General features: G+C 52.8%; 1 protein-coding gene across 6 annotated transcripts; it reads left to right on the top strand.

Moving 5' to 3' along the window:
• The first annotated feature begins 102 nt into the window (after positions 1–102).
• On the top strand, positions 103–23,534 carry CDIP1 (cell death inducing p53 target 1). Of its 6 annotated transcripts, XM_074841097.1 has the most exons (7): positions 275–550; positions 9,333–9,416; positions 19,678–19,775; positions 20,356–20,454; positions 20,900–21,046; positions 21,301–21,565; positions 22,096–23,534. In XM_074841097.1, the coding sequence occupies exons 4-7, from the start codon at positions 20,370–20,372 to the stop codon at positions 22,205–22,207; spliced, it is 609 nt and encodes a 202-aa protein (XP_074697198.1). In that variant the 5' UTR covers positions 275–550; positions 9,333–9,416; positions 19,678–19,775; positions 20,356–20,369; the 3' UTR covers positions 22,208–23,534. The 6 variants fall into 6 exon arrangements, with proteins under 6 accessions (XP_074697196.1, XP_074697199.1, XP_074697200.1 ...); XM_074841095.1 differs by lacking the exons at positions 275–550; positions 9,333–9,416 and adding an exon at positions 103–175; XM_074841098.1 differs by lacking the exons at positions 275–550; positions 9,333–9,416 and adding an exon at positions 131–179.
• Positions 23,535–23,665: the final 131 nt, after the last annotated feature.

The following is a 23,665-nucleotide window of genomic DNA, read 5'->3' as shown; positions in this document are numbered from 1 at the left end:
GCAGGCCGCGGTCCGGCGGGGGCTGCAAGCACCGGCCCCGGCTTGGAGCGGCCCGGCGCGGGCCCCGGCTGGGAGAGCGTGGCCCAGGCCCGCCCCGCCGCGGCACCGCCCGCCGCCCGCCCCGCCCCGCCCCGGAGCCGGCAGGTGCCGGAGCCGCCGCCGGGAGCCGCAGCCGGTAGGTGCGTCCCCACGGGGCCGAGGCGGGGGCCGGGCGCAGGGCCCGGCGGGGCTCCGCGGAGCGGTGGGGCCGGGCCGGGCGAGGGAGGCGGCAGCGGCGGGGAGGGGAGGGAGGCCCGGCTGGGCCGGTGCCCCCCAGCCCTGGGCAGGCCGCGGCGGCCTCCTGGCAGCGGGGCCAGCGGCAGGCGCGGGGACACTCAGCGCGGGGGGAGCGCAGAAGTCCAGCACCATCCGCTGCTGATAAGAGGGATGAAAATAAATCCCCGGTTAACTCTCAGAGGAAGGACATAGCCTCTCCAGGCAGAGGGAAGGTCTCCGCGCTCTGCCGTGGCTGGAGCGTTCGCTGCGGAGCTGCGCGTCCCGGGGAGAAGAGGTACGGATAGACGGTGGTGTGGGCCGGGGGGAGCAGGCAGCCCTGGGCTCGGGCTGGCCTTTAACGCTGGCTGTAGCGGCCACAAAGTACCGCAGGGTGCTACTAAAATCTTGCAAAGCTTCAGCTTTGTACCCTCAGCAATGCAGGGAAGGGTCGGGACGGGAGGATGGGAGTGTGCTGGAGGGCCGGAGCAGTGGGTGCAGGATGAAATTTAATCAGATGAAAAGCGAGGTCATGTACTTGGGAAAAGACTTTCCGCTGTAAGGCGAGCGCTCCAGCTCGGCTGAGGTGGTGCCAGCTTGCAGAGAGGACGGCTGGGAGCTGCCAGCAGGGCACAGCTGTGAGAACAGCAAATATGATCCATTACCCAGACAGATCCCTGGTAGAGGAGGCAGCCAGGCCTAGGTACAAGTGTGTGTGTTTCCAGGTGTCCCTGCTCCGGAGAGATGAGCTGAAGCTGGAACTGCCTGTTCAGTGATCAGGAATGATGAGCCCATTTTAGAGGAGCTGAAAGAAACTCGGATGTCTTGACAAGCAGGAAGAGAAATTATAATGATGGGGATGATATTGTCCATCAGCACATTGGCAGTGTGAACCCTGTGAAACGAGGAGAGCTCATTCAGCTAATGGGTAGTGCAGCACAACAACAAATAACCAATGAATAAATGTTAGCAGGAGGCTGGGAGATCTTTAACCATTAGAGCAGTGAAATCTTGATTCTGCCTCCCAAGAGGACTGGAGAGGCAAAAGGGTAGGAGCTGTTAAAGCAACATTTGGGCACTTTATGCAAAGCACAGTGAGTTGTGATTGCTGCTAAATGAAGGGATGGGGCTTGGGACCCCAGGAAGAGCTCCAGGACCGTGCAGGGGAGCAGGAACAGGCAGGCTGAGATGAACAGTGCCATGCTGATGTCCTCTGGATTGTCCGCAGGAGTTGCGCTCAAGGTTAAACTTCTCCAAGTCACTGCAAGCATAGGTGTGTGCCCCTTGGCCTAAGGCATCAGTGGAAAAGTTGTCTCCTTGCACCAGTGAGAACTGGTGAGGGAACTGGTGGTTCTCGTGTTCCAGGCTGAGCCTAAAATATCAGGTGGTAGACTAGGTCAGGCACAATGATTTTGAGTAGAACTGTTTTAAATGATAATTATAGTGAGTTTGGGCTGTATGTAAAACTTGCTGAGAAACACTTTGTGAATATGCAAGATACCCTCCTGTTTGTTCCCTTTCAACCAACGTGCTTGAAATGGGGCTTCCGTTTCAGCAGGGGCCCTTCTGCTTCCCAGAGTGTGTGACTGGAGTAGGCAGTAGGGGAGACTAGAGTATTATGTGGTGTAACTGTATATATGTGTATAACTGTAGTATGTCATTCATTCATTTTTAGGAACTAAACAAACTCGGGTCAGCGTGGAAAGCACAGGCTGAAAACTTCCCTTTCCCAAAGGCTTCTCTGTCTACATGTCGTAGCCAGGAAATCCCTGGAAGCATTTAGTGATGTACCTGCTCTGTTCTCCTTAGGTGTTACTTGAGGAAGGAATTTCTGCTTGGAGATAGAGAGGCAACAACTTTAGGAACTGATATGAGGTTGTCTAGTGGTGTGGCTTGAGCACAGATGGGGAATGAGGCTGTAACAGGGGCAGTGTGATGGAGCAACGTCCCCAGATGTCCCCTGAGTGATGCCAAGTGGAGCAAACATGCTCAGTCCTCCCCAGCTGCTGTTGTATGGTTGGTGGGGCTGCGGTGGCTGTGTCTGCTCAGGGCTGCACTCAGGGAGGTGTTGGGAGAGGGGATGTGCATGTTCGTATGCTGACTGCCAAAAGGTCTTGCACAGGTGTGAGTGGGACAGTTAACAGAGAGGGAGCTTCTCTTTCAGAACCTGAGCCTTCCTAAGAAGATGGAAGACCGTGCTGAGTTTCTTGTGTTCCCTCAACAGGTCCTACACCTGAAGTTCAGTTCTGAAATTCAGTTCCTCGTGTTTCTCTTCTGACTGGAGCTCTGTCTCAGCTGCTGCATGAAAGAAGGGAGGGTGTCTCCGTCAGTGCCTTGTTTTGGTTTATGAGCATGTTTTTGAAGCTCTTCCTAATCAGCCATGCTTTCTGTGCGTGGGCAATCACTCAGTGATGCAAAGTGTGGAGACTGCTTTCCTCCTGAGTGAAGCGCAACCGGGAGGTGCACTCTGGGAGCACAGCTAATGCACTCCTGTAGCTGAAGGGCATTCAGCCAGGGACCAGACTAGAGCCAGTCCACAACACCCACACTGTACGTGTTTCAGGGGGTTTTGGGGTCCTTGGCACAGTGTTATCTTCTGCACAAGTGTTCCCATTGCCAGTGCTGCCACCCCTGAGGATGCCGAACCCCCTGATGCCTCTGTTTAACAGGGTGGTCTGGAGGAAGCGCAGGAGTGGTTGGTGGGGCAGGATGAGCACATAGCAAGAGAAGGGATGAAAGTAGCGTTGTTATGTAAAATAGTACCTTTTTTCCCCTTCAGATGTGAATTTAGGAGATAAATACTTGCATTTAAAGGATGTGGTTGACACAGAGATCTTCCAGTATGAGGATGAGTGGTTTTGGATGGAGATACACAGGCTTCTAGTATCTGCTCTGATCCAAGACCGGTTTTTTCCTTACAGGTAAAGAGAAGTATGAAATGAGGTGTTCTGTGTCTGTTTGTGGTACCATTGTAAAGTCCTACATTTGATTTCTTGTAATTGCTTTAATCAGGAGAGAATACCCTAGATTGAACGAAGATAAGTTTTTAAAACTCTTTTTAATAGTGTTTTTTGTAGGGTCTGCGACGGGGCTGTGCATCCCTTCTGCTGGTACTACCACGGCTCTGTATGTGTGCTGAATGTACCTTCAGTGCTGTGATAGTTTTTCAGTGTGCAGGTTCCCACTTACTCAGCTTTGCAGCAAGCCGAGGAAAAGAGTGATGTCTGCCAAGTGAGACAAGGAGGAAATAGTATTTGCATAATAATGAGATTAAAATAATAATGAAGGCAGCAGGACTGAATATACCTTTGAGCTTCTAGGCGTTCAAACTGCAATAAGAAGGTGTTCTCCCAGACTGATCTGTGCAAAGCTGCTGAGAACAGGGAGGACAGGAGAGTTGGAAAACCACAAATAGATGCTGATATGCCTCATGGCTCTTAGCAGCAGCCAATGATGTTCTAAAAGGAAAGATTTTAATTTTACAGTACTCTTTTTCCCAATACAGTAAAAGCGATGGTTTGTAGTGGGAACTTCAGTTCTGCAAATCACTGAAGGTTTTTGGTTGGTTTTGCTTCCAGGGACTTGATTTTACAACTGTTATGCAGGCAAAGTACTCTAGCCTGAAACTGATAGAATCTCCTCAAGATTTCAGAGCAAGGCACCTGAGCACACAAGTTTGCAAACACAGATTTGTATGTACCTTTTTTTCCTTCAAAAAACACATGATGAGCAACTTCTGCCTTGGGGTGTGATATTCACCTTGCTGTTTTCCTGTTGTTCCCGATCGGCACTTGGTATCTGTTTCGCAACTAGAGAGAAGCAGTGCGATTTTCATAAGCAGCGTCAGATCTTACCTCCTTCTCTGATCAAAGGGAACACAATTAGAAGAGATGCTGTAGGAAACCACAATCCATTTTCTCAACAGTATAAAGTCTCTGAGGCAGGGGGAGCACAGTTTTTATTTCTGGCATGATATGCTCAGGGAAACTCTTGGCTGTTGTTACAGTTTTGCTTTTGGCTCATTCATTCAGAGTTGCCTCGTGGCTGCATTCTAAACTTTATTGTATTTCTGGTGGTGAAAAAGGGCTGTTTGAGAGCACAGAGAGCGTAACAGACCTGTGCTGGTCATAGGTCTGTGTAGAGGATGGAGGTAGGAAGGAAGCTGCTTCATGCCGCACATCTCCTGTGTGAGGCCCCACTTTAATGCAGCTATCTATAATCTGAACTCTCTTAGCAGGCCTGAATTTAGTGTAAGAAAATACAAGAAATAACCCCAAAAGATGGCAATGTAATTAGCATCTTAGCAATTGTGAAGAACAGCTGCCAGCCGTGTGTGATCAGAGAACAAAGAAATGAGCTGGGGCTTTCTGTGCAAATGAAGTAATGTATTTCTCTATTACCTGTCGTGATTAGTAAAGTATCTCTACGTTAGTTATGTTTCCTGTACCTCCTTTATACATAAGAAAATGGAATAATACCCAGTTCTCTTATAGATTAAGAGAATTTAAGATAAAGCATTTGTGCTGAGATGGTGGTCCCTCTGCCCTGAACCAGTGTGCAGGTGGACATTCCCTGTTGTGTATGTCCTCAAACTTTCTTTGATACCCACTCTCTGCATTTAGAAAGAAAACTAACAGGCTGGCTATCTATTAACAGTTTTGGAAAATGTGTTTTTGGAAGGAGCGTTAGAGTTTTAAGTTTACAGACTTACTGTTTCATCTTCCATTTTACAATCATAAATTCCATCCATCACATCTTACTGTGGTACATGCACATCCTATGCTCTAGCTATATTTCATCTGTATTTACTCATTGCATTATGTGGTCGCAGAGAAAAAGAATTTTACTTACAGTTTGAACCATGAGAGCCTGTTTGCTTTGGGACCGTTTCCTTGGGCTCTCATTTTGGGTGTTAGTGTCTAGGCTGGGTCTATGTGTGAAGGTGTTGCGGTTATCCCAGCAATCCTGGAGCTGGCAAGAGGTTACGTCTGTGGGAGCTGCCTTCTCAGCAGGGTGCATTCCCCTGCCCTGCCTGGGACAGGTGGTGGGAGACCCGGGGACCTGTGCGGGCTGCAGGGAGAGGCTCTTTGACCGCTGCAGAGGGGTATGTTAGGCTCTCTGAGCTCCCCCCGTGGTTTATACGGGCTCCCTGAAAAAAAACCAAAAATACAGTCCGCTTTCAGACAAAGGACTTTGCAAATGTAAAAAGGAGGAAGAGCACAGAGACTTGCTCCCCCGTGCTGTTGGGTTGTGTGTGTAGACACAGTACGCTTCCCACCTCACTCCAGATCTCAGCCAGTATTGGTTTTTGTGAGCACTGACGTCCCCAAATGCTATCTGCTGCATGTATCTTTACAAAGGACCCTGACTTATGTCATTTGACAATTGAATCTTTTACTGAGACAAGACATGGTGGCTGAGGCTGAGTTACGTGTGAGCACAGGTTATCTGCCAAAGTCAGGATGGCAGGCACGGTCAGCCTGCTCCCTGCAGGGATGGACTCTGAGGGTCTTCCAACTTCTTACCTTTGCATCTTTAATCTGACAGTACCTCATGGTGCAAGATAAAATTAATTGGAGGGGTTTTTTCCAAACATGTTTTGAAGCACAGTTATTTGATTGAAAAGATAGAACCCCCTCCCTAGTTTGTGAGGGGTCATCAAGGAACTGTATTAAAATAAGCCCTCATTGATTAGAAATCCTTTGTGCTTTCTCCCAGAGCCCCACAGCTGGAGAGCAGGCATAATCTTTTAGATTATGGGTGAGTGAATAAGATTACTGTCCTGAGGAGAATTATTGTAAAATTGATTTCATTTAGGTCACAGAACAAAGATTATCACATGGGAAGACTTGAGCAAAACTTAACCATAGCCTGTCCTTCCTGGGGGCTAGATGGGCAGTGCTGAGGCTGGCTGCGAGATGGGAGCACTTGTCTTCTGCTCAGCCGTTCGCAGAGAGTCGTAGGAAGCCCGTCCAAGTCACGCTTCACCTCATGCCCTTCCAGTGTGAGTAAGGGAAACAGCTTCTCACCCTCTGCTAATAGCATCCCTGAAATGGACTGCACTTTCCCTTCTGGAAAGCATTTGTCCAGCCAGTAAGTCTTTGTGATATTGGGATGCTAACGCTGTAGAGGAACAAATAAAGGCAAAGGTCGGGGCAAAACGGGGAGCAGTTTGTGTCCTGGCAGCCGCACACGGCCGAGCAGGCATTGTGTTGAGAGGCTGGTGCTGGGAAGCACCACCAACTTTGCCTGATTCAGCCGGAGCTAAATTTGCCTCCCAGGAGCAGAGGGAGGGTCGACTGCTTTTTATGGCAGTACCATGTGTTTGCAGAGCTTTTAAAAATAAAGATTGGCTAATATGTTCTGGATTGACTTGTTCATATCTCCAAGACCCAGAACAGCTGCTGTCCACTGTCCATGTTTTTGCTCATTCCTTTTTGGGTTGTTTTGTTGTGGGTTTTTGTTGGTTTGTTTTTGGTTTTTTGTTTTTTTTTTTTTTTCAAATGGCAATGACTCAGCCCTTCCCTGCTGCTCTCTGAGTTTCCTGGTTTCTGAATAGGCTATTCTTGGGACAGTGGTTCCTGACAGATAGGAACAAGGGGAGTGTTGTGTTGTTTTGTTGTTTTTTTCTCCTCTGGCCTGCCTTAATGCTCTGCCTCCCTCTGGTTTTTTCCTTGTTCCCGACTTACTGAATCGTTCTAAATTGTTGGACGCCATCTGGGGCGTGTTCTTGCCTTTGTACCAAAGGACCCCTCTCAGGCATGATCCAGACTGTGATCCTTGCCCAATGCCAGCTTTTCATTTGCAGCAGGATGGTGGCGTGTGAAGGGTTAGACTGGTAGGGCTATGTCTATTATGAAGCTCAAAACCCCCTTGGTTTAGCCCCTCTAATTCCAAGGGACTGTGCTTGGCTCTCCAGTGATCTACCTTGCAAGGTGTGGATCCATGGGAGGACCCTTCAAGCTGGGTCCGTACCACACAGGTGATACAGTGACTCTCATTGCAGAGCTGAGAGGCAGCACACTCCGGTTCACGTGGCTAAGTGTGACTTTGGATGTGTGCTGCCTCTGCGCGTGCTTTCACAAGTGAGAAGAAAGTATGAACGAGAATTTAAAAACAATGAAAAAAAGCTTTCTGGTTGCTTAATTAGTTATTGCCCTCCCCCATGGATGGCAGAGGCTGGAAACCTGAAGGATGCTCCCTCTGAAATGCTTCATGCTGCAGTTACACAACTTCTTACCACAGAGGGCTTTTGAATTTCTTCTGAAGTTTATTCCTCTGTAATGTGGGCTGGGGAAAGTCACCTTCCAGTAGCAGGTAGTACATCCCGGGCCAGGCATGCTGGCAACTGCTCTTGCTGTGCAGATACGTAGTTGGAAGTGAACATGGTGTCTAATACTAGACAATCTTTGCTGGGTTTTAGTTTTATTAAGAGCACAGCTCTTTCTGTCAAGACACAGTTGTATGCGAGGGGGAAGTAGCCGAGCTGTTGTATATTTTGCCTTTTTTTAAAAAAACAGAGGCACTCTATGTTTTCTCGAAGTCTGTGGTTACCAAGAGAAATTTCTCAGACAAAAGTACTAGAGGACTCCAAACACAAGGGTAGTGTTCTTCTTTAGCATCCCTCCACGTTTTTGGATATGCTGTATTGTTGTTAAGCCAACCAAGATAAAAGCTTTTCTGTGTGAGGAGGCTTTGAGAACATTCACTGCCAGATTAAATTAGCCTTTCTGAGAATAAATTAGCTGTTGTGATGTAGGCAGCCCTGCTCACTGCAGCTGTAGACTCCATGCTAGTACCCACAACAGATAACTTAAATGGTGGATGTGATAGCTGTGTTTGGGGTAGTGCTGTTAACCTGAGATTAGATTTCTGGCTGGTGATGAATGAAAATCAGCCCATTGAATTTTATTGGTTATTTCTCCAAATAAGAAGCAGGCCACCCTTTTAATAGAGGGAAAGGAACCCCTGGGGTTCAGCGCAGCTTCATTCTGGGAGGAAATCATGGACTAAAGCCAACACTGTACCCCTGCTGCAGTGACTGTCCAAGCTGGGATGCTTTTGAGGTCCTCGGGGGTCCCAGTCACCCAGTGCGTGGCAGAAGGGGAGTGTTGGAGCTTTGTGTTGGAGGGGAGGACAAAGACTAGAACACGAGTGGAGGAGGGCTGTCGTGATAGGACAGGCTGCTGACTCCTTTGGGCTTGTGTTTTTAACTGACCACTGGATAAATAGCTGCTACTGGTGTGTGCGTGCTGCCCTTTTCTTAAAGGTGTGTTCAGTTTGTCTTAGTGCCTTTATTCTGCTTTATGGTATATAAGGAAGTGCTCGCAGGAGGCGTGGGTTATGTGCTGAAGGCTCAGCTTGCTCTTCCCACCTACTCTGCTGTGACCATTCAGCTCCTCTAAAATCTTAACATAGTCTTTGAGCAAGAGAGTGAAGCTGGATCTGGAGACCATTTCTGTTGCCATTAAATATCAACTCCTCCCCTGAGCTGCTGCTCATAGGTCTTCCACAGAGATGTCATCTGGAGCATATTTGTGTTTTGGGAATGGAGGTTCATGGCTTCAAGCTACAGGTGTTGTTATTTTAGCCTTTCAGACTCCCTCTTGGGTGCCACAATTCAGGATGCATTAGCATAGTGGGAGCTTGGTTTTGAGCTGGCTGCTGGGCTATTTTGATGAGAGGGAGTAACAGTTCCCAGCTTGTTTAGTGTTGTAGCTGTGGGAGCTGCTCTGTCTTCATCAGGCTCAGGAGAGGATTTCAGTCCTGAATCCTCCAGAACAGCTGAGCTGTTTACCTGCCCCAAGGGCATTGTGGTATTATGCCCTTGAATTTTCACCAGTCTTATCCCCTGCTGGGAGAGCAGTGACCCAGCCTTAGGACTGTTTGAAACCCTCTGACCAGTGATGGTTTTTTTAGTTTAACAGTAAAGCAGTGAGGTGTCGCCTTGATGGAGGCAGAGAAAGGGTTTAGAACTTAGAACAGGGACTTGAGGAGGCGCGTTGGTGCGTATTAGGGATGCATTGAATCCGGCTGCTGTGTCAAGATTTTTCAGGGAAAGTCTTCTGCTTGCTTTGCAGTTCTGGAGTCGGTACGGCTTATATCCAGGTGATGTCCCACACATTCCAAAACTAGGGTGGTGCCTGGAGCCGTGGCCTGGAGAGGTATGAGGATATCATCTCTCTTCCTTCACCCTTGTTTTCAACGGGAATACAGCTCTGTGTGCTTGACTGCAGATCTTGCTGAACTTGGCTAGCTGATTTGTATCTTGGTCAATGTTCTTGTCAGATCTGCTTACCTTTAAGTGAGCCAGGCTAACGATGTGGCTTTGCGTGTCTTCCTTGTCTGCCCTGGAGGACTGCTGTGTGTTGCCTCTGAGCAAGCAATAGTGGCAAATTAGGCTCATGGGGAAGCAGCTTTTGGTGTGATCTGAGGGACAGATACGTAGCAGCTCCTTACGTGGCTTTGTTCAGCAGGTAGCAACAGAGTTTTGGGGAAGGGGTTACGAAGGAGTTGGCAGGAACTTGGTGCTGCAAACTGAAACCAAAGTCACGAGATGCTTTGGAGTAAAAATGACTTCCCTGGACCGGGAAGTCACTGCAGACTGGCCCAGTCTGCCTGGAACTGGAGGGAGGAATGGGACTGGCAGGAGCTGTGTGTGACTCGGGTGCATCCCAGAGCTCCCTCTGCACCACTGCTGTGCTGCTGGAGACAACCCAGCACTGGGCACACTCAGTGGCCCAGGGGTTTCCCCCTCTGTGAGCTGGGACATTGTCATCTGTCTTTGAGTAGCCCAGATGAGCTGGGCTTGGGAGCAGGGGAGTGCAGGGTACCCTCCTCCTGTCAAACTGCCATGGGACAAGCGAACCCCACACTAACAGGGCCCTGGGCCACCCCAAGAGAGGTCCTGGTCTGGAAACAGGAAGGTCTGGTCACGCTTTGGGAGCAAGAAGGTGAGTGTGATAACATGAGTGGCCTCAGCATGGAGGAGTTCCTCCAGTGCATGTGTCACTGGATGTGCAGGGGTCCTCCCTGTTGGCAGTAGGACTTGGGAGAGATCTCGGACCTTACACACACACTCCTCCTTAACCTCTAACCACGCTTCTTTGCAAAGAGTGAGCCATGGACTTAAGTAAAATTGAGTGACATAGAGCACTTCTCACTAGTCCTAAGAAAAAAAAAAAAAGCAAGGTGACACTGTACCTGTTAAATCTAAATGTCAGCAGCTTCTCTGGCGCCACGGCAGGGGTATCTGTGAGGATAGAAAATGCTAATGTTGTTGGAGACTGGAGTCAGTCCTAGCAATAGCTGGTGCTGTGCCTCGGATAAGAAAGCATCAGTACCATGACATATGTTTTGTACATCACTTGGAAGGAAAATGGATCTGGAATCACCACCAATGTATTCTAAATTATTTAATTGTGTTGCAGAATCTGTAAGGGACTTCTGAATAGGCTCTTGGGCTCTGATTAATTCTGAAGCTGAAATGTGGCTACATCTCCACAAAAGTGCTGATCCTCTATGACTCTCATTTCCTCCTCCCTTGGAGCTTACTGTGTTATTTAATGGAAGTCACACATCTAATCAGTTTGATTCAGCAATGATGTAGCTATATTGTTTGACTTTCTCTCAAAAAGTTCTACAGAATGAGGGAGTAATGAAAAATGGGGTGCATAAAGGAATAAAATATTTTTAGTATAGTTTTGAGAAGGAAATCTATAAAATCCCGAGTTGTGCTATGAGACATAGTGGGTAATCATCCTGTATTCATCTTCTGTGCAAGAGCCGGGAGGTGCCATTGAAATGGGCAGACAGCAGGAGACACTTTTTTGTGTAGGTAACCCAAGAGCAGAACTTGCCACTGCTGTCTGTGGCAGAGCTCAGCAAGCTGGTGGGCTATAAAGGAATTAGGGTGGTCCATGGAGAAACTCCAGGCTGCCTAATCTCTAAAACCCTGGGAGGGGCTGACAGGGGGGTCATTCTGCCTTCACTTGCTTCCTAACTCATCCTTAAGCATCTGTTATGGGCTGCCATCAGAGGTGAGCTACAGAGCTGTGCCTGTCTTTAGGAACTGTGGAGCTTCTGCCCGATCTCTGGGATTTCTGCTTGCTGTTAAGCTTCTTGAGCTGGGGTTTTTTTGTTTGTTTGTTTAGATAAACAACTAGTCCTGTGGCACAATTCAGTTTGATGTTATGTTAAAACACTAGTATTGGAATAGATCTCGGGTTTAGTTGCTCTAGATTATTGCAGGTTGTGTTATTAACATTATTAACGAGATATCAAATGGATGATGTAATGCAGTATTTATCCTCTCGGGGAAAATCAAGTAGATGCACAGGACTCCAGGCAACAGCTGCTGATATCACTGGGTGCTTTCCCATGGATGTTATCAAGTATTAGTTCGGGCTGTTTGTGAACTTCAGTGAAAGTCTCATGGCAAAGCTCTCTGGTTCCCCAGAGATTTGGCTTGCAGCACCTTCCTTTTCTCATCTCAGTCTCTCTGGAGCAAATTACTAAGGTGCAGAGTAACTCAGGTTTGTCCTTAATGTTTCTTTTAAATCCCATCTTTGCATCCATGAGAACACCTGGCATATAGTGGTCTGTCTTCTCTCCTGAAGCCAGGTCACCAGCTGGTAAGGTCTGACCAGTAAGCACCTCCTTGAGTGCAGGGGAGGGAATGTGTTTTCCAGGGCCAGTAGCAGCCTGCAAGGCAGCCTGGCTGCAGCGTGCTTGGTGCTTGCTCCGTGTTCAGCAAACTGCCTTTGGGGGGCTGGGTTCAGCTGCTCTGGTGCTCCAGAGTGCTCTGTGCATGCCTGAGCCTTCCTCGGTGCCCCTAAATGTGTAAGTTCAGTTCTGGGGTTCAGTTTTGAAGTGTGAGGCAATGGCCTCTCCTTGCTGGTGGCTCACAGGCTCCCTTGCAGCCCTTCTTGGCTCTTGTCACCTCCAGCACGGTGAGCTCTGCAGACGCGTGATGCTTCCCGCAGCTGTGTGCTGTGGCTTGGGAGCCCACAGAGAGCAAAGAGCTACCCCAGTTCATTCTTTTCATTTTGGCTGGTTTTTCTTTAAGTGTTCAGGTTAACCAGGTCCTGGCAATGCTGTTTCTGCAGCCTGGGTGTGGAGAGCCAACGAGCCTTGGTCAGCCCATCTGGAGGCAAATAGCACTGGAGAGAATCCCAGAGGCAGCAGCAGGTCCTGATAAGTGCTCCTCCTGCACGTAACCCTTTGTGGGTGTTGCAGATAAACCATCCTTGTTTTAAGCAGGGGGATTTTGTGTCCACTTTTCCTGATATCCATACAGAGGAGCTGCGCAAAGCAGTAATTTGAATCTCTGGCTGAGGACAGCTGAGCCTGGGCTGTGTCATGGAGATTATCTGACTGTGCTTTGGGTTTAATGCCCTGAGAAATCTTGCGTTGGACACAGCACCTGGCTTCCAGTGAGGATCCTGCTCTTAGTTGGTTTGCCTGCTGGGTTATGGTGACACACAGAAGGTCAGATGACATGTCTGAGGTCCCAAGGTAAATGACTGCAATGGGGATGCTCCTCCAGAGGTTCACATACTGTAGAGCAGAGCGGGGAGCTTTGGCCATCTGATGTAGCTGGATTGAATGGTGAATAACCTTCTCCTTGAGCAGTCCTCTGCTGCTTTGCCAGCAGAGCTCTCCATCCTTGCACTGAAGGAACAGCCTGACCCTCCTGGAAGTAGCAGTTTTCTGCAGCTGAAATTTGACTGCAGAAGTGTGGGAGAAACCTGCTGTTCTGCGAGCAGCCTGACTGTTCCTACACGATGGGTTTGCGCTCCCTGGCAGCGGCGCTGGAGGCGCAGGGCTTGCGCTTGGGGAAATGCAGCTGAGTCGCTCAGAAAAAGAACAGACCTTTCCCTTAGTCCTTAACTTGGGTTTCCATCTGTGCCTTGCGCAAGTGTGTTGTAGGCATGCGCCCTCTTGCTGTCTTGCCCAGGACCAGGATGATGAGTTGAGGAGGCGCTGCTAGGGTTAACAGCGGGGTAAAGGAGGGGGTACTGCTGCTGCCTGGTCAATGATTGCCAGGGCATCCTCTTTCTAAAGGAGGCTGCAGCACTTGTCTGCTGTTTATGCCTTCCCTCCTGGCTCTGGGGAGATGGTGTGCAGGCTGGAGGCAGCAAACGCGCATGGGAAGAGGCAAGGCTGAGGGGGAAGTTTGGCTCCCTCACAGGGAAAACATTTCTTTTTTTTGTTCTGCGTAAAAACCAGGCAGAAGTAACAACTGATACTGCTTTTTCAGCATGGATTTTTGCTGTCTTTCATTTCAAGGTAAGAGCTGTCTGCTGTGTTGCATGTGGTGCTTTCAGGAGCAGTGGGAGTTGAGCCACGTCCCTGCGAGCTGTGTGCGAGCGGGCATGCGTGTGGAGAGGGCAGCATCCTGGGCTCACTCTGTGGCACATGTGTAACGCAGAGAAGACGCTGTGGAGCAGGTCCAGGCTGGGCTTTGGAGGTGCTGCTCAGAAATGCCATTGTGGAGGAGGGCAGTTGTGATTGCCACGGTCAGGGTATGGCTCTGTCCACCTCTCATCTGGCCCTGCTTGGTTCAGTCTCTTCTTACTGCCCCTAAAGCCCTTTTAAAGGGTAACAGGCATTTGGTCAAATGACATTTTGCCAGCATCTGATCTGCCTTTTGTGCTCATACCTAGCATATTTGTCTGCCTTCCTAGTCTCAGTATTTCCCCGTTTCTGGAGCAGGTAGAAGTCCATGGTCAACAGGTAGCTTTCCTGGGGCCAGAAAAGCTGGGGTGGTGTTGGCCACAACACTATTCCTTTTTTAAAAGGAAGGAGGCTGGTCTCAGTGAGGGAGCCCTGCTTCTTTGGAGCTCTCGACTTTGCTTTTAAAGATGTATTTACAAAAGCTTGAAAGCTGAAATTTGTGTCTGTTTGATGTGCAACAAAGCTGGAAGTGGTTGTATCCTTTTCTCTTATTTATTCATTTAATTTTAGTGTGTTTCTTCCTTTTCTAAATATCGGAAGTTATTTTTTATGGAGGAAGAGCTCCAAAAATGTGCAGTAGGAGCTTTTGAAGTGCCAACATCACTGAACGTTGTTGAATATGAACAAATGCTACTTCCTGTCTCAGTGGCTGGAGCCACTGCTCATGTAGGCAAAACAAAGCCAAATCACTGTGGGTCTCCAGTTATCAAAGGCAGGAGGAGCAAGGACAATGCACACCGTGTTTCTGCTCGTGGGAGTGGATCTCAGCTGTGCTGTGAGGCTGACTCAGAGCTGCACGGGGCCAGCACTGCACCATCAGGGTTTGCACGTGAGTTAGACTTGCCAGCGATCTGGTCTGTCCTTCTCAGATTTGTCTCACCCTTGGTGATTTCATCTGGGAGGAAGCAGCCTGGAGCGCACACGGCTGATGCCTAGGAAGAATGGCATTAACAGACCAAATCTTTGGGTCACCAAGAAGTGCAGGAATTATCTGTGATTGTGCTCTTCATGGCATTATCTATTTTGTGGTGTGTTAGCATATGTTCAGCTCGGACCTGTTCTGGTGGTGCGGTGTTCCCTGGTCCCACTGCATGCCACAGTTCAGTTAGTTTTTGACAAGTGGTGCCCACCATACCAGTTTGGAGAGCGGGGCAGATGGGCAGAACTTTCCTTCTTGCCATGTTTGAATCCCAAGCAGTTTCCGTAGTGATCCTGTGTGATATAGCAGACGGAGGTACAGCCAGTGGGGAACACTGGGCCCTAACACATCGGCTCCTCTCGTTGCCGTTGTAAGCAGCTGGGAGGGCTTTGTGGTCACCAGTTTTGGATGGGTCGGTAATGGGAACCATGGACTTTGGGGTATCAGTCCCTAATTAACTAGAGCTGGGGTTGATGAGCACAGGAAGGAGGTGGATTAGAAAGCCTTGTGCTTCCACACACAGAGCTGCATGCTTCCCCACCAGCTCTTTGGCTGTGCTCACTGCTGTAGAGAAACCTCAGACAGACCTCTTGGGGCTGGGAGTTACACCCTGATCTGGGGGGAATGAGAGACCTGTTGCCACAGGTTTGTTCTCCTCACCCAAAATCTGCCTGGAATGAGACCTTGGGTCCCTCAGAGGGAGCACAGAGCCAGCTGTATGGGAGGACACACGGGTTGAGGCCGTAGCCAGGGTGGGCCAAGCCCTTTCTGCCTTTGGGGCTGTGACGGAGACGTGCTCTCCTGGTTGTGTCTGTCATGCTGCTGTGCCCCAGCAGGGCTAATGGGAGCGGTGGCAATCTGGATCTTTTCTCTTTTGTTTTCTTTAGCAAATCTCCAGCCTAGCCTGTGCGTAGGCTCCCACGCAGCTGTGGTTTAGTCCCTCGTGTCCACACTGAATCCAAGCCACCCATAAAGGCCACAAGCTCCGAGACGGTAGGGGGGGATGAGGGGTGGCTGGGTGCGCCTGTGCAGTCCTCCAGCAGTGCTGCAGGGCAGGTGAAGCTCGCTGGAGCAGCCAGACCAGCCACAGCTTGCTGTCCCATCCGTACTGCAGCAGCACATGCCCAAGAGTGTGCCAGCACGGGCGATGCTTGCTGTTGCCACAGCTGAGCATGGCTTCAGGTCGCCATTCTAGACCTGAGGGAGATAACTGAAAACACCGTGCAGAAATACCCCACCAGAGCTTGGTGTGTTCAGCCTAGCACAACAAAGTCTGAGTCAGGGTATGATGGTTGTTTGCAGCAAGCAGGAGTGAAGGAAAGCTGTTCAGGCTCAAGACTGGCTACAAATAAACTAGAAACTGTAAGGCTGTCAGAGCAGCGGGGGCCTGGAACAGGCTTCCCAAGGGAATAGCAGGAGCAGGACGGCCAGCACACCGCTGGCATGTGAAGGGAAGTTTTGGGGTGTTGTCCCTGGAGAGGGAAGGAGGGATGGGCTGATCCCGTGGGTCCCCTCTGTTCTCTGATCCTTTTTCTGCTTGGTGTCATGCTGCCAGCCCGTGGGAGCCCTTTGCTTGTCTCCTGTGTCTGTTGTGTGATGGGTTCACCTTCTGTGGTTAGTTTACAGAAGAGGCAGTGAAAGCTGTTCTTCCAGTTGAGAAGAACTAATCTGCATTTTTAGCTGGAAATAGCATCTCCTCTGTCCATCCTTTTACTGGTAACCGACTCCTTTTGAGTCTTACGATCTTGCAGTGGGTCCTTGCTCACTAAGGACCTGCGCTAGACATTGATGATTCCATCAGATCTTGAACTTAAGCCTGGCAAACTTGGCCAAAATTATTGGTAAAGCTTTTATTTTCCTCTAGGTGTTCAGCTGGTCTATAAGCATGGTTATTCCAGTAAGCCCTAGTGTGGATGCAATTTCTGCAGTCTTTGGCAATGTTTCTTCCCATGTGAGACCAGCTAGTTTTATCTCAAGCTGTTTTCATGACACAGAAATGCACTGGTGGTTCAGCTTTAATAAACCAGCGTGGTTAACTTTGTAGCATGCCAGCAGAATGGCTCCTCGTGCTGGCATGGGTGGCTGGAGATCCTGGGGCAAAGCGCAGTCTGCCAGGGCTGTCATCCCAGGGAAGGGCACTCCAGGCTCTGCTGTGAGCTGCCACTGGACTCCCAAGTCCGTGTCTCTATGGCGGTGCTGTGGGCAGGAGAAGTCTTACTTCTCTTTTGCAAGACAGACGGAGCAAGATAAGTCAGCTTCACTGAAAGCTAGGGGGTAAAACCAGAAATTACCAGCAGCAACAGTCCTTGTTATGTGCTTCTGGGGATCATGTTTTGATGCAAAATGCTGCTGTGGTTTTGTCTAGCAGCTGGATCTTCCCAGCTCACCCCCCTGTGCACAGATACCATCAACCTGCTTCTGCCCAGAAGGTGTCTCCCAGATGGGCACACTCCAGGCTCCCCTCTCCCTGTGGTGGGGGGGTGCTGCACAGGGAAACTCGGCCTCTTTGCAGGGGTGCTCTCAGCTAGCTCCTGAGAGCAAGGTTGCTTTTGTGTGCAGCTGTGAGGGGGAAGATCTGGGTTGCTTTGCTTTGACCATGTTGCTTTTGAGAAGCAATGCTGCAGGGCTGTCCATGCCAGGGCGGTGAGTGATGTTCTGGGGTTGCTCCTGTCCAGCTGACCCCAGCTAAGGGGAAGCTGTGTGCCCTCCAGCTCCCCACAGAGCTCTCTGGCGGAAATGGGCTGGGGCGAGTTTTGTGCTTCTCACATTAAGATAAAAGAAAGCCCAGGAGAAACAGCTTCTAAGAGGCTTAAAAGCAACAGGCTTTCTTTTCCTCCTGGGAAGGGCACACAGCCAACATCTTGCTCTTTACAGATCCCTCCTAATAAGCAGAATATTGCATTAAGAGTGACCAAGTCTGCCAAGTACGCACAGAACAGCTCTGCAGCTTCCTTCATCCCAGCGCACGCGTGGCTCTGGGCTCCGCTGGCCGTCGCCCTCGTGGCTGCCGTCTTCTGCTGGTCAAGGTGGCAGGATTAATTGCTGGCTCAATCAGGGGCTGTTGCTTCATCTGATGGGTGTTTCTAGAGCGGCTGGTGGAGCACGTGGGTGGGATTGCCTCTTGGTCTCCTTGTCTCCTGAGGTTTTCTCGCCAGCTGCTTTGATGACAGGGGGGAGTCATCAGAGACAGGGCTGGCGAGTGTTGAAAGGTGTTATGTTATGGGAAGGCAGCATCTGAGCAGTAATGGGAGGAGATCTGTGACATTAGAAAAGCTGTGGGCTCAGCTGGCCTGCGAGAGCAAGGAAAGCTCCTCGTCAGGCTGGTGTCCCCAGGTAAGGACTCGGGGATGCTCCAGGCTCATCCAGGAGCCCTGCAGGCATGGGGACAGGAACGTCCGAGGCTCCTGGGTGCACAGGGTGGGTTGGTTGGCTGCTTTCAGAAGAATAAATCCTCCTTTTCTTTACATCCCTAGTGAAGCTAAAAAGAGCACGGCCCAATTTATAGCTTTGTAGGTCACTGAAGGAGAAGGAGGGCTCTGCAGCGCGCTGCACTTCGGGTGCTTTCCTCTGCCTGGCAGCGCTCTGTGCCGTGGCAGCTCTGCCGTACCCGCTGCATGGGCTGTTCTCCTTCCCCTGGCTCTCAAGGAAGAAATTGGAGAAAAAAGCAGGAGGAAGATGACCCCCAGCTGCCCCGGTACTACACTTTGAAGCTGTGTGTGCATACCACTTCAGACCTCTGGGGAAAATATTCGTCAGTAAATACAGACATCCTGGGCAGACCCTATGCTGGTCGGGGCTCTGCTCAGCTCCTGGGGGATCAGCATGCTCCTCCGTGATCAGCAGCGGGTAATGGTGCTTCTCCACAATCTCATGGTGCTCTGCTGTGGACTTGTGACCTGATTAGGTTTCCTGCCACCTTGCAGGGAGGCAGGGAGTGTGAGCTAGAAAAACAGGAGTGGAATAAAGAAAAGCCAAGCAGGTCAGGAAGGGATGAATCTTCCTTCCCGTGCTTGCTGAGGCCTTGGCTTCTTGACCCAGGAGCTGCAGATGGAGGTGGCTGTGCCCCACAAGCACCTCTCTGGGCACACCTGCAATGCAGGCAGGGCTGGGCAGCGAGTGCTGCCCGGCCTGGTGCCTGTGGAGGCTTGTGCCATGCTGCGCTCTGGAGGTTGGCGTGCCCCGGGCAGGTTGCCCAGCAGGTGGTGGCATTGGTGCTGAGGCCAGAGGGACCCTTGCTGCCTCTTCCTCCCTAAGCAGTGACTCCAGCGGGGTGCTGCACCCCTCGGCTCCGAGCTCTCTGGGGCTGAGCAGGTGGTTCGTGCCTCGCCAGGGCCGCAGGGCAGCCTTGCCGGTCATGCCTCAGTGCAGGTAATGTGGCAGCAGCGCTTTCTTTGGCCATCTCTTGGGGTCTAGAACCGCCTGGTTGTGCCCATGGGATTTTTGCAGCTGGTTGTAGCCTCAGTGCGTTTTTCCTGCTCCGTCAGGAGTTGCTGGAGTGAGACGTGTGGGACCGGCTGAGAAAGCACCATGCTTGCAGCGTGGTGGGCTGCCTTGAGGAGAGCAGGAGAGCAAGGGGAACGGGACAAGCAGTGTCACATTTGCTCCGGGCCCATCGGGGATGAAGGATGGGGGGTTTGGGTAGCTGCTCAGACCGCAAGGGGAGCTCCTAGGGCTGCTCCCCGGGCACTGGCGGCAATGTCACCATGTCCCATGCCTGATGGCAGCCTTCCCAGGCATCGAGTGAACAGCCTCTCATTTGTATTTCCCAATTTAGTCACATCGTATCAGATATAACTGAGCCAGAGTAAACAGGGAAATAGGGTTTCTTGATGTTGTTGCACTTCCTTGGAGTTCAGATTGTGTCGGTGGAGCTTTTCCATGTGCTGAGGACATGTAGCCTTGTGCCTGCCATCACGGGGGCACACGTGGGTCCTGCCCAGAGCCACTTCCCCCACACCTGCACTGGGTTTGGCATGGCGGCCAAGGCAGCGCTGTAGCAGTGGCTCCTCTCCATCTCTGTAACGCGCTTGCTGTCTCCTTTCACACAGATTCGGTGGGGTAAGGTGGCTTCAAAACTGCGCTGCTCAGAAGAATTTAGTCAGCTCTGTCGAGGCCTCTGAGCTCCTTGCTGCAAGAAAGAGGACAGGTAAATTTTACCCCATGTAAAATATTGTCTCTAGCTATTAAATATGGTCTTGGCTTGACTCACTCAATGAGAATATTTAGAGATGCTCTCTGTGGGTTTGCACCCTCCACCTCAGAGTTTGTGCTTCAGGCTCAGAGGGTCCTGCCATCCACTCGGGGCGCAGTGTCACATGTCACTGCTGGGTGGAGTTGGGGGGCTGTGGGCAGCTCGTCCCCATCTTTGGTGCCGAGGCGCTGGGCAGAGCGGCTTCTAGCCCGGAGCTGCCCCGGCACATGGGTCTTGCAGCCGAGAGCCGCACCGACGAGCTGCTGTGCACCACGCGTGGGCGCTCAGGGGGGCCCTGTGGAGCCGGCAGGAAGGTGTCACACTTGGGTTCACTGCCTGGGCAGCAGCGTGTCCAGCTTTGGGGCTGCAGCCTTGTTTCTGCCTGGGGTGGGTGCTGAGGCCAGTGCAGCGATGGCACCAGCCCTGGATCCCTCCGTTACCTGCCACCACCTTCCCCAAGCACCGCGCAGCTCCGGGCGGGTGCCTGTATGCAGCCAAAGGCTGGCGTCTCTTCTAAAATCTTCTGTCCTCGCAGGGCTGACCTGAGCCATGTCCAATGACCCTCCGCCACCCTACCCGGGTGGTCCCTCGGCACCGCTGATAGAAGAGAAGCACGGCCCACCCCCTGCCACAGGTACTGGGGGTCCCAGCTGCGCCGGGGTATCGGGATGACATCGCCGAGCGGGCGGGAGCCATGTGAGCGTCGTTTTCCCAGGAGTGCCTCGGCCGTGGCTTCCCCTCCCAACTCTGCCCTGCGGTGTGCAGCGCGCTGGGGAGGGTGGTGCGATGCCCGGCTCTGTCTGTCACTGTATCACTCTTTGGGGTGGCAGGGGGTCCCAGGGGAAGTGAGGAGAGCAGCTCCCTGCTCAGAGCCTGGCTCTGCTCACTGCCATGGGTAACAGGGGCTGAATTTGGGCTTCTTGTGGCCCAGAGGATGCAGCTTGGGGGGGGTGCCCCCCACCCCGTGTTGTGTCCCCCTTCCCTGCTGGTGCCAGTCCCCAGACCCCTCAGCCAAGCTGCCATCTCCCCCTCGGCTCTGCCGCCTCCTGCCCTGGTGCTGACTCTGTGTTTCCTTTCAGATGGCGTTGCCCCAGTGGTGGGACAGCCCCAGGGGGTTCCCATCCCCCCTCCTGAATTTGGGCCCCCCCCGTACGAGCCGCCCTCGCAGCCGGGGTTTGTGCCCCCCCACATGCCCACAGACACCTCTGGGCCCTACATGCCGCCTGGTGAGTACTGCAAGGGGCTGCATGAAGCAAGGGGTGGGGGGTGCCGTGACCCCCCCTCTGACGTATGTGTCTCCCAGTGCCCCAGGGAGTGGGGGGAGCACAACAGGGTGTTGGGGGCTGCCCTTAGGGCCTTGCAGCGAGGCTGCTGGGGGGCGGGCAGCCTGGAGCAGGGTGCACCTCCCTCCCTGCCCCTGTAAGGATCCGGCTACTCCTGCATACGAAGACGTTCACCTGTGCACATTTCTCACTCCCAGCAGGTTACTACCCGCCCCCAGGCCCTCACCCCCCCATGGGCTACTACCCTGCTCCGGGCCACTACCCCTCACCTGGCGGCCACACAGCAACAGTGCTCGTCCCGTCTGGGGCTGCCACCACAGTGACGGTGCTGCAGGGAGAGATCTTCCAGGGTGCCCCCGTGCAGACAGTGTGTCCCCACTGCCAGCAAGCCATCACCACCAAGATCACCTACGAGATCGGGCTCATGAGCTTCCTTCTTGGCTTCTTCTGCTGCTTCGTGGGGTAGGTGCTGCCAGCAGCCCAGCGGTGATGGTGGTCGCTCAGCCCTGGTCCTGGTGGCCTTTGCCGAGCTGTTGGCATGGCGGGGGCCTCGGCGCTGAGCTGTTACTGGGGCAGCGGATGGGTTCCGGGGGTGACAGCTCCTGGAGACCTGGCCTTCAGCCAGGGGAAGGTGCCACCTCCAAAGGCCTCTTGTAGAACCTGGCATCAGCACAGGAGCTGTGCCTCCCGCCGACCCCCTGGCGCTGCAGCCTCTCCTCACGGCCAAGGGCTGGCAGCAGCAGCTGGGACACTTGTCCCAGCCCCCTGCCCCGGCGGTGGAGGTAGGTGAGGCCTCAGCGCCTGCGTGCATCTCACCGGCTCTCCCTTCCCTCCCCGAGGGCCAGGGGCTTTGGGCCGCCCTTCGCAGTGGCACCAGGGACACGTACTCCCCAGTCTTGCCCATGCCCCAGAGCGACCCCCCTGCATCCCCCTGCCCCGAGCCGCCTCTGAGGTGCTGAGCTTACCGTGCTCTGCCTCTCCCTGTGCTCCAGGTGTGATCTCTGCTGCTGCCTGATCCCCTGCCTGTTTGATGACTTCAAGGACGTGACCCACACGTGTCCCAACTGCAAGGCCTACATCTACACGTACAAGCGCATGTGCTAACAGCACCCCAGGAGCCCGAGCCGCTGGAACGACACCGGCCCCTCTCCCGCTGCCGCTGTCCTAGTCTGCAACACTCCTTTGCTTAACCCTCCTCCGGTGGTGTGTATGTGTGTATCCCCGGCTCCCTCCCGCTCAGAGCTGTGACCACTTTCCCCGAGCTCCGGTCCTCGCTGTGAACGGTTGGATGGGCAATGCTGGCGCGGGTACCCAGGCCCCAGATGCTGTGTGTGGGGCTGCCCTGCAGCACGCAGGAGTTGGGGGGGGGGGGCTATCCCTCTGCACCCCCTTACACTCCAGGGCACTAGTGAGGCCCCTCTGGCCTGGAGCAGCCTGGGGAAGAGCAGCAGCTGCTGGAGGTGCCCACCCCCACCCTGTCCTCTGTGGTGCAGGGGGTGCTGGCTGCAGCGGTGTGCTGCCCCCCCCAGGGAGCTGCTGCAGGCTGGGGAGCACCAGGAGGGGAAGGGGGGACCCCAGCAACACACACAGGCAGGAACCACCACCCTGGTGGCACTTTCAGGAAGGGACTCGCTGGCAAAGAGACAGAGGGGGGGGGGGAGTGCCACGCGTGCCCCGTTTCCGTATGGGTCACGGCCCTCTCCAGCCCGTAGGCAGAGCCCTGCCCAGGGAGCGGCAGGCACGCTGCGCTGCGGGGGGGGACCGGCAGCGGCACTGCACCCTCCATCAGCACCTCCGTCCTGCCAGCGCGGCCATGCCGCCTGCATGCGCCTCCTCCCAGCCCCTGCTGCGGCTCTTTTGGGGAAGGGAAACCCCTGGCAGTTCCTCGCCCACCTGGCACACTGTTAGTGAAAAAATGCACCCGGCCTGTCGCTCCCTGCCCCGGCGCTGTAGAGTAGAGGCGTTTGTTCCCAGGCCGCAGCTGGCTCACAGCTCTGGAGCAGACCCCTGCCCGCCTGCTGCGGAGCCACGTCCCGAGCCCAGCGTGCACACCCTGTGGCACCCATCCTGCCGCCACCCTGGGGGGGTTCCTCCTTGCATGTGGGTGTAGGGGTTTATTTTTAGCTCACTTGATGGGGGGGCAGAAGGAAGGGGGCAAGGGGGCAGTGACAGGAGCTGCCAGCAGCACTTGACAGAGGAGGGCAAGAGGACCTGGGAGCCATTTTCAGCCTCTCCGTGGCTGCGCCTCCTCCCTCCCCTGGCCCCCCGCAGCCAGGGCTGCTGGGGCATGCAGCCCCCCTGAACAGAGCAGGGGGTCTCAGTACACAGGTCTGCAGACAGAGCCTGGCCTGCACAGGCAGCTGCTGTTTGCTCAGGGGTGGAACTGTGGCACTAGTCAGTGTTTTTCTGTAAATAAATAACAGACCCTGAACTCGTGGATATCTTTTCTTCTCCTGTGCTTCAACTCCACAGCAGATCTACCCCCAGGGAAGCTGAGGATGAGGAGGGATGGCATGGCTGGGGCACTGGAGGAAGAGCAGCAGCTTCCCTAACCCAGCCCTG

This window comes from Strix aluco, chromosome 15, assembly GCF_031877795.1.
Source record: "Strix aluco isolate bStrAlu1 chromosome 15, bStrAlu1.hap1, whole genome shotgun sequence".
NCBI classification, from domain to species: domain Eukaryota; kingdom Metazoa; phylum Chordata; class Aves; order Strigiformes; family Strigidae; genus Strix; species Strix aluco.
Note: the sequence above shows the minus strand (reverse complement) of the source record. Positions and strands in the feature narration are given on the sequence as shown.

What these genes read in the sequence shown, in the direction of transcription:
- CDIP1 (XM_074841095.1), top strand. Translation starts at nt 20,370, where the DNA reads ATGTCCAATGACCCTCCGCCACCCTACCCGGGTGGTCCCTCGGCACCG. An exon ending in TGGGCCCTACATGCCGCCTG is followed by an intron (nt 21,047 to 21,300) that starts GTGAGTACTGCA and finishes TCTCACTCCCAG; the next exon opens with CAGGTTACTACCCGCCCCCA. An exon ending in TTCTTCTGCTGCTTCGTGGG is followed by an intron (nt 21,566 to 22,095) that starts GTAGGTGCTGCC and finishes CCTGTGCTCCAG; the next exon opens with GTGTGATCTCTGCTGCTGCC.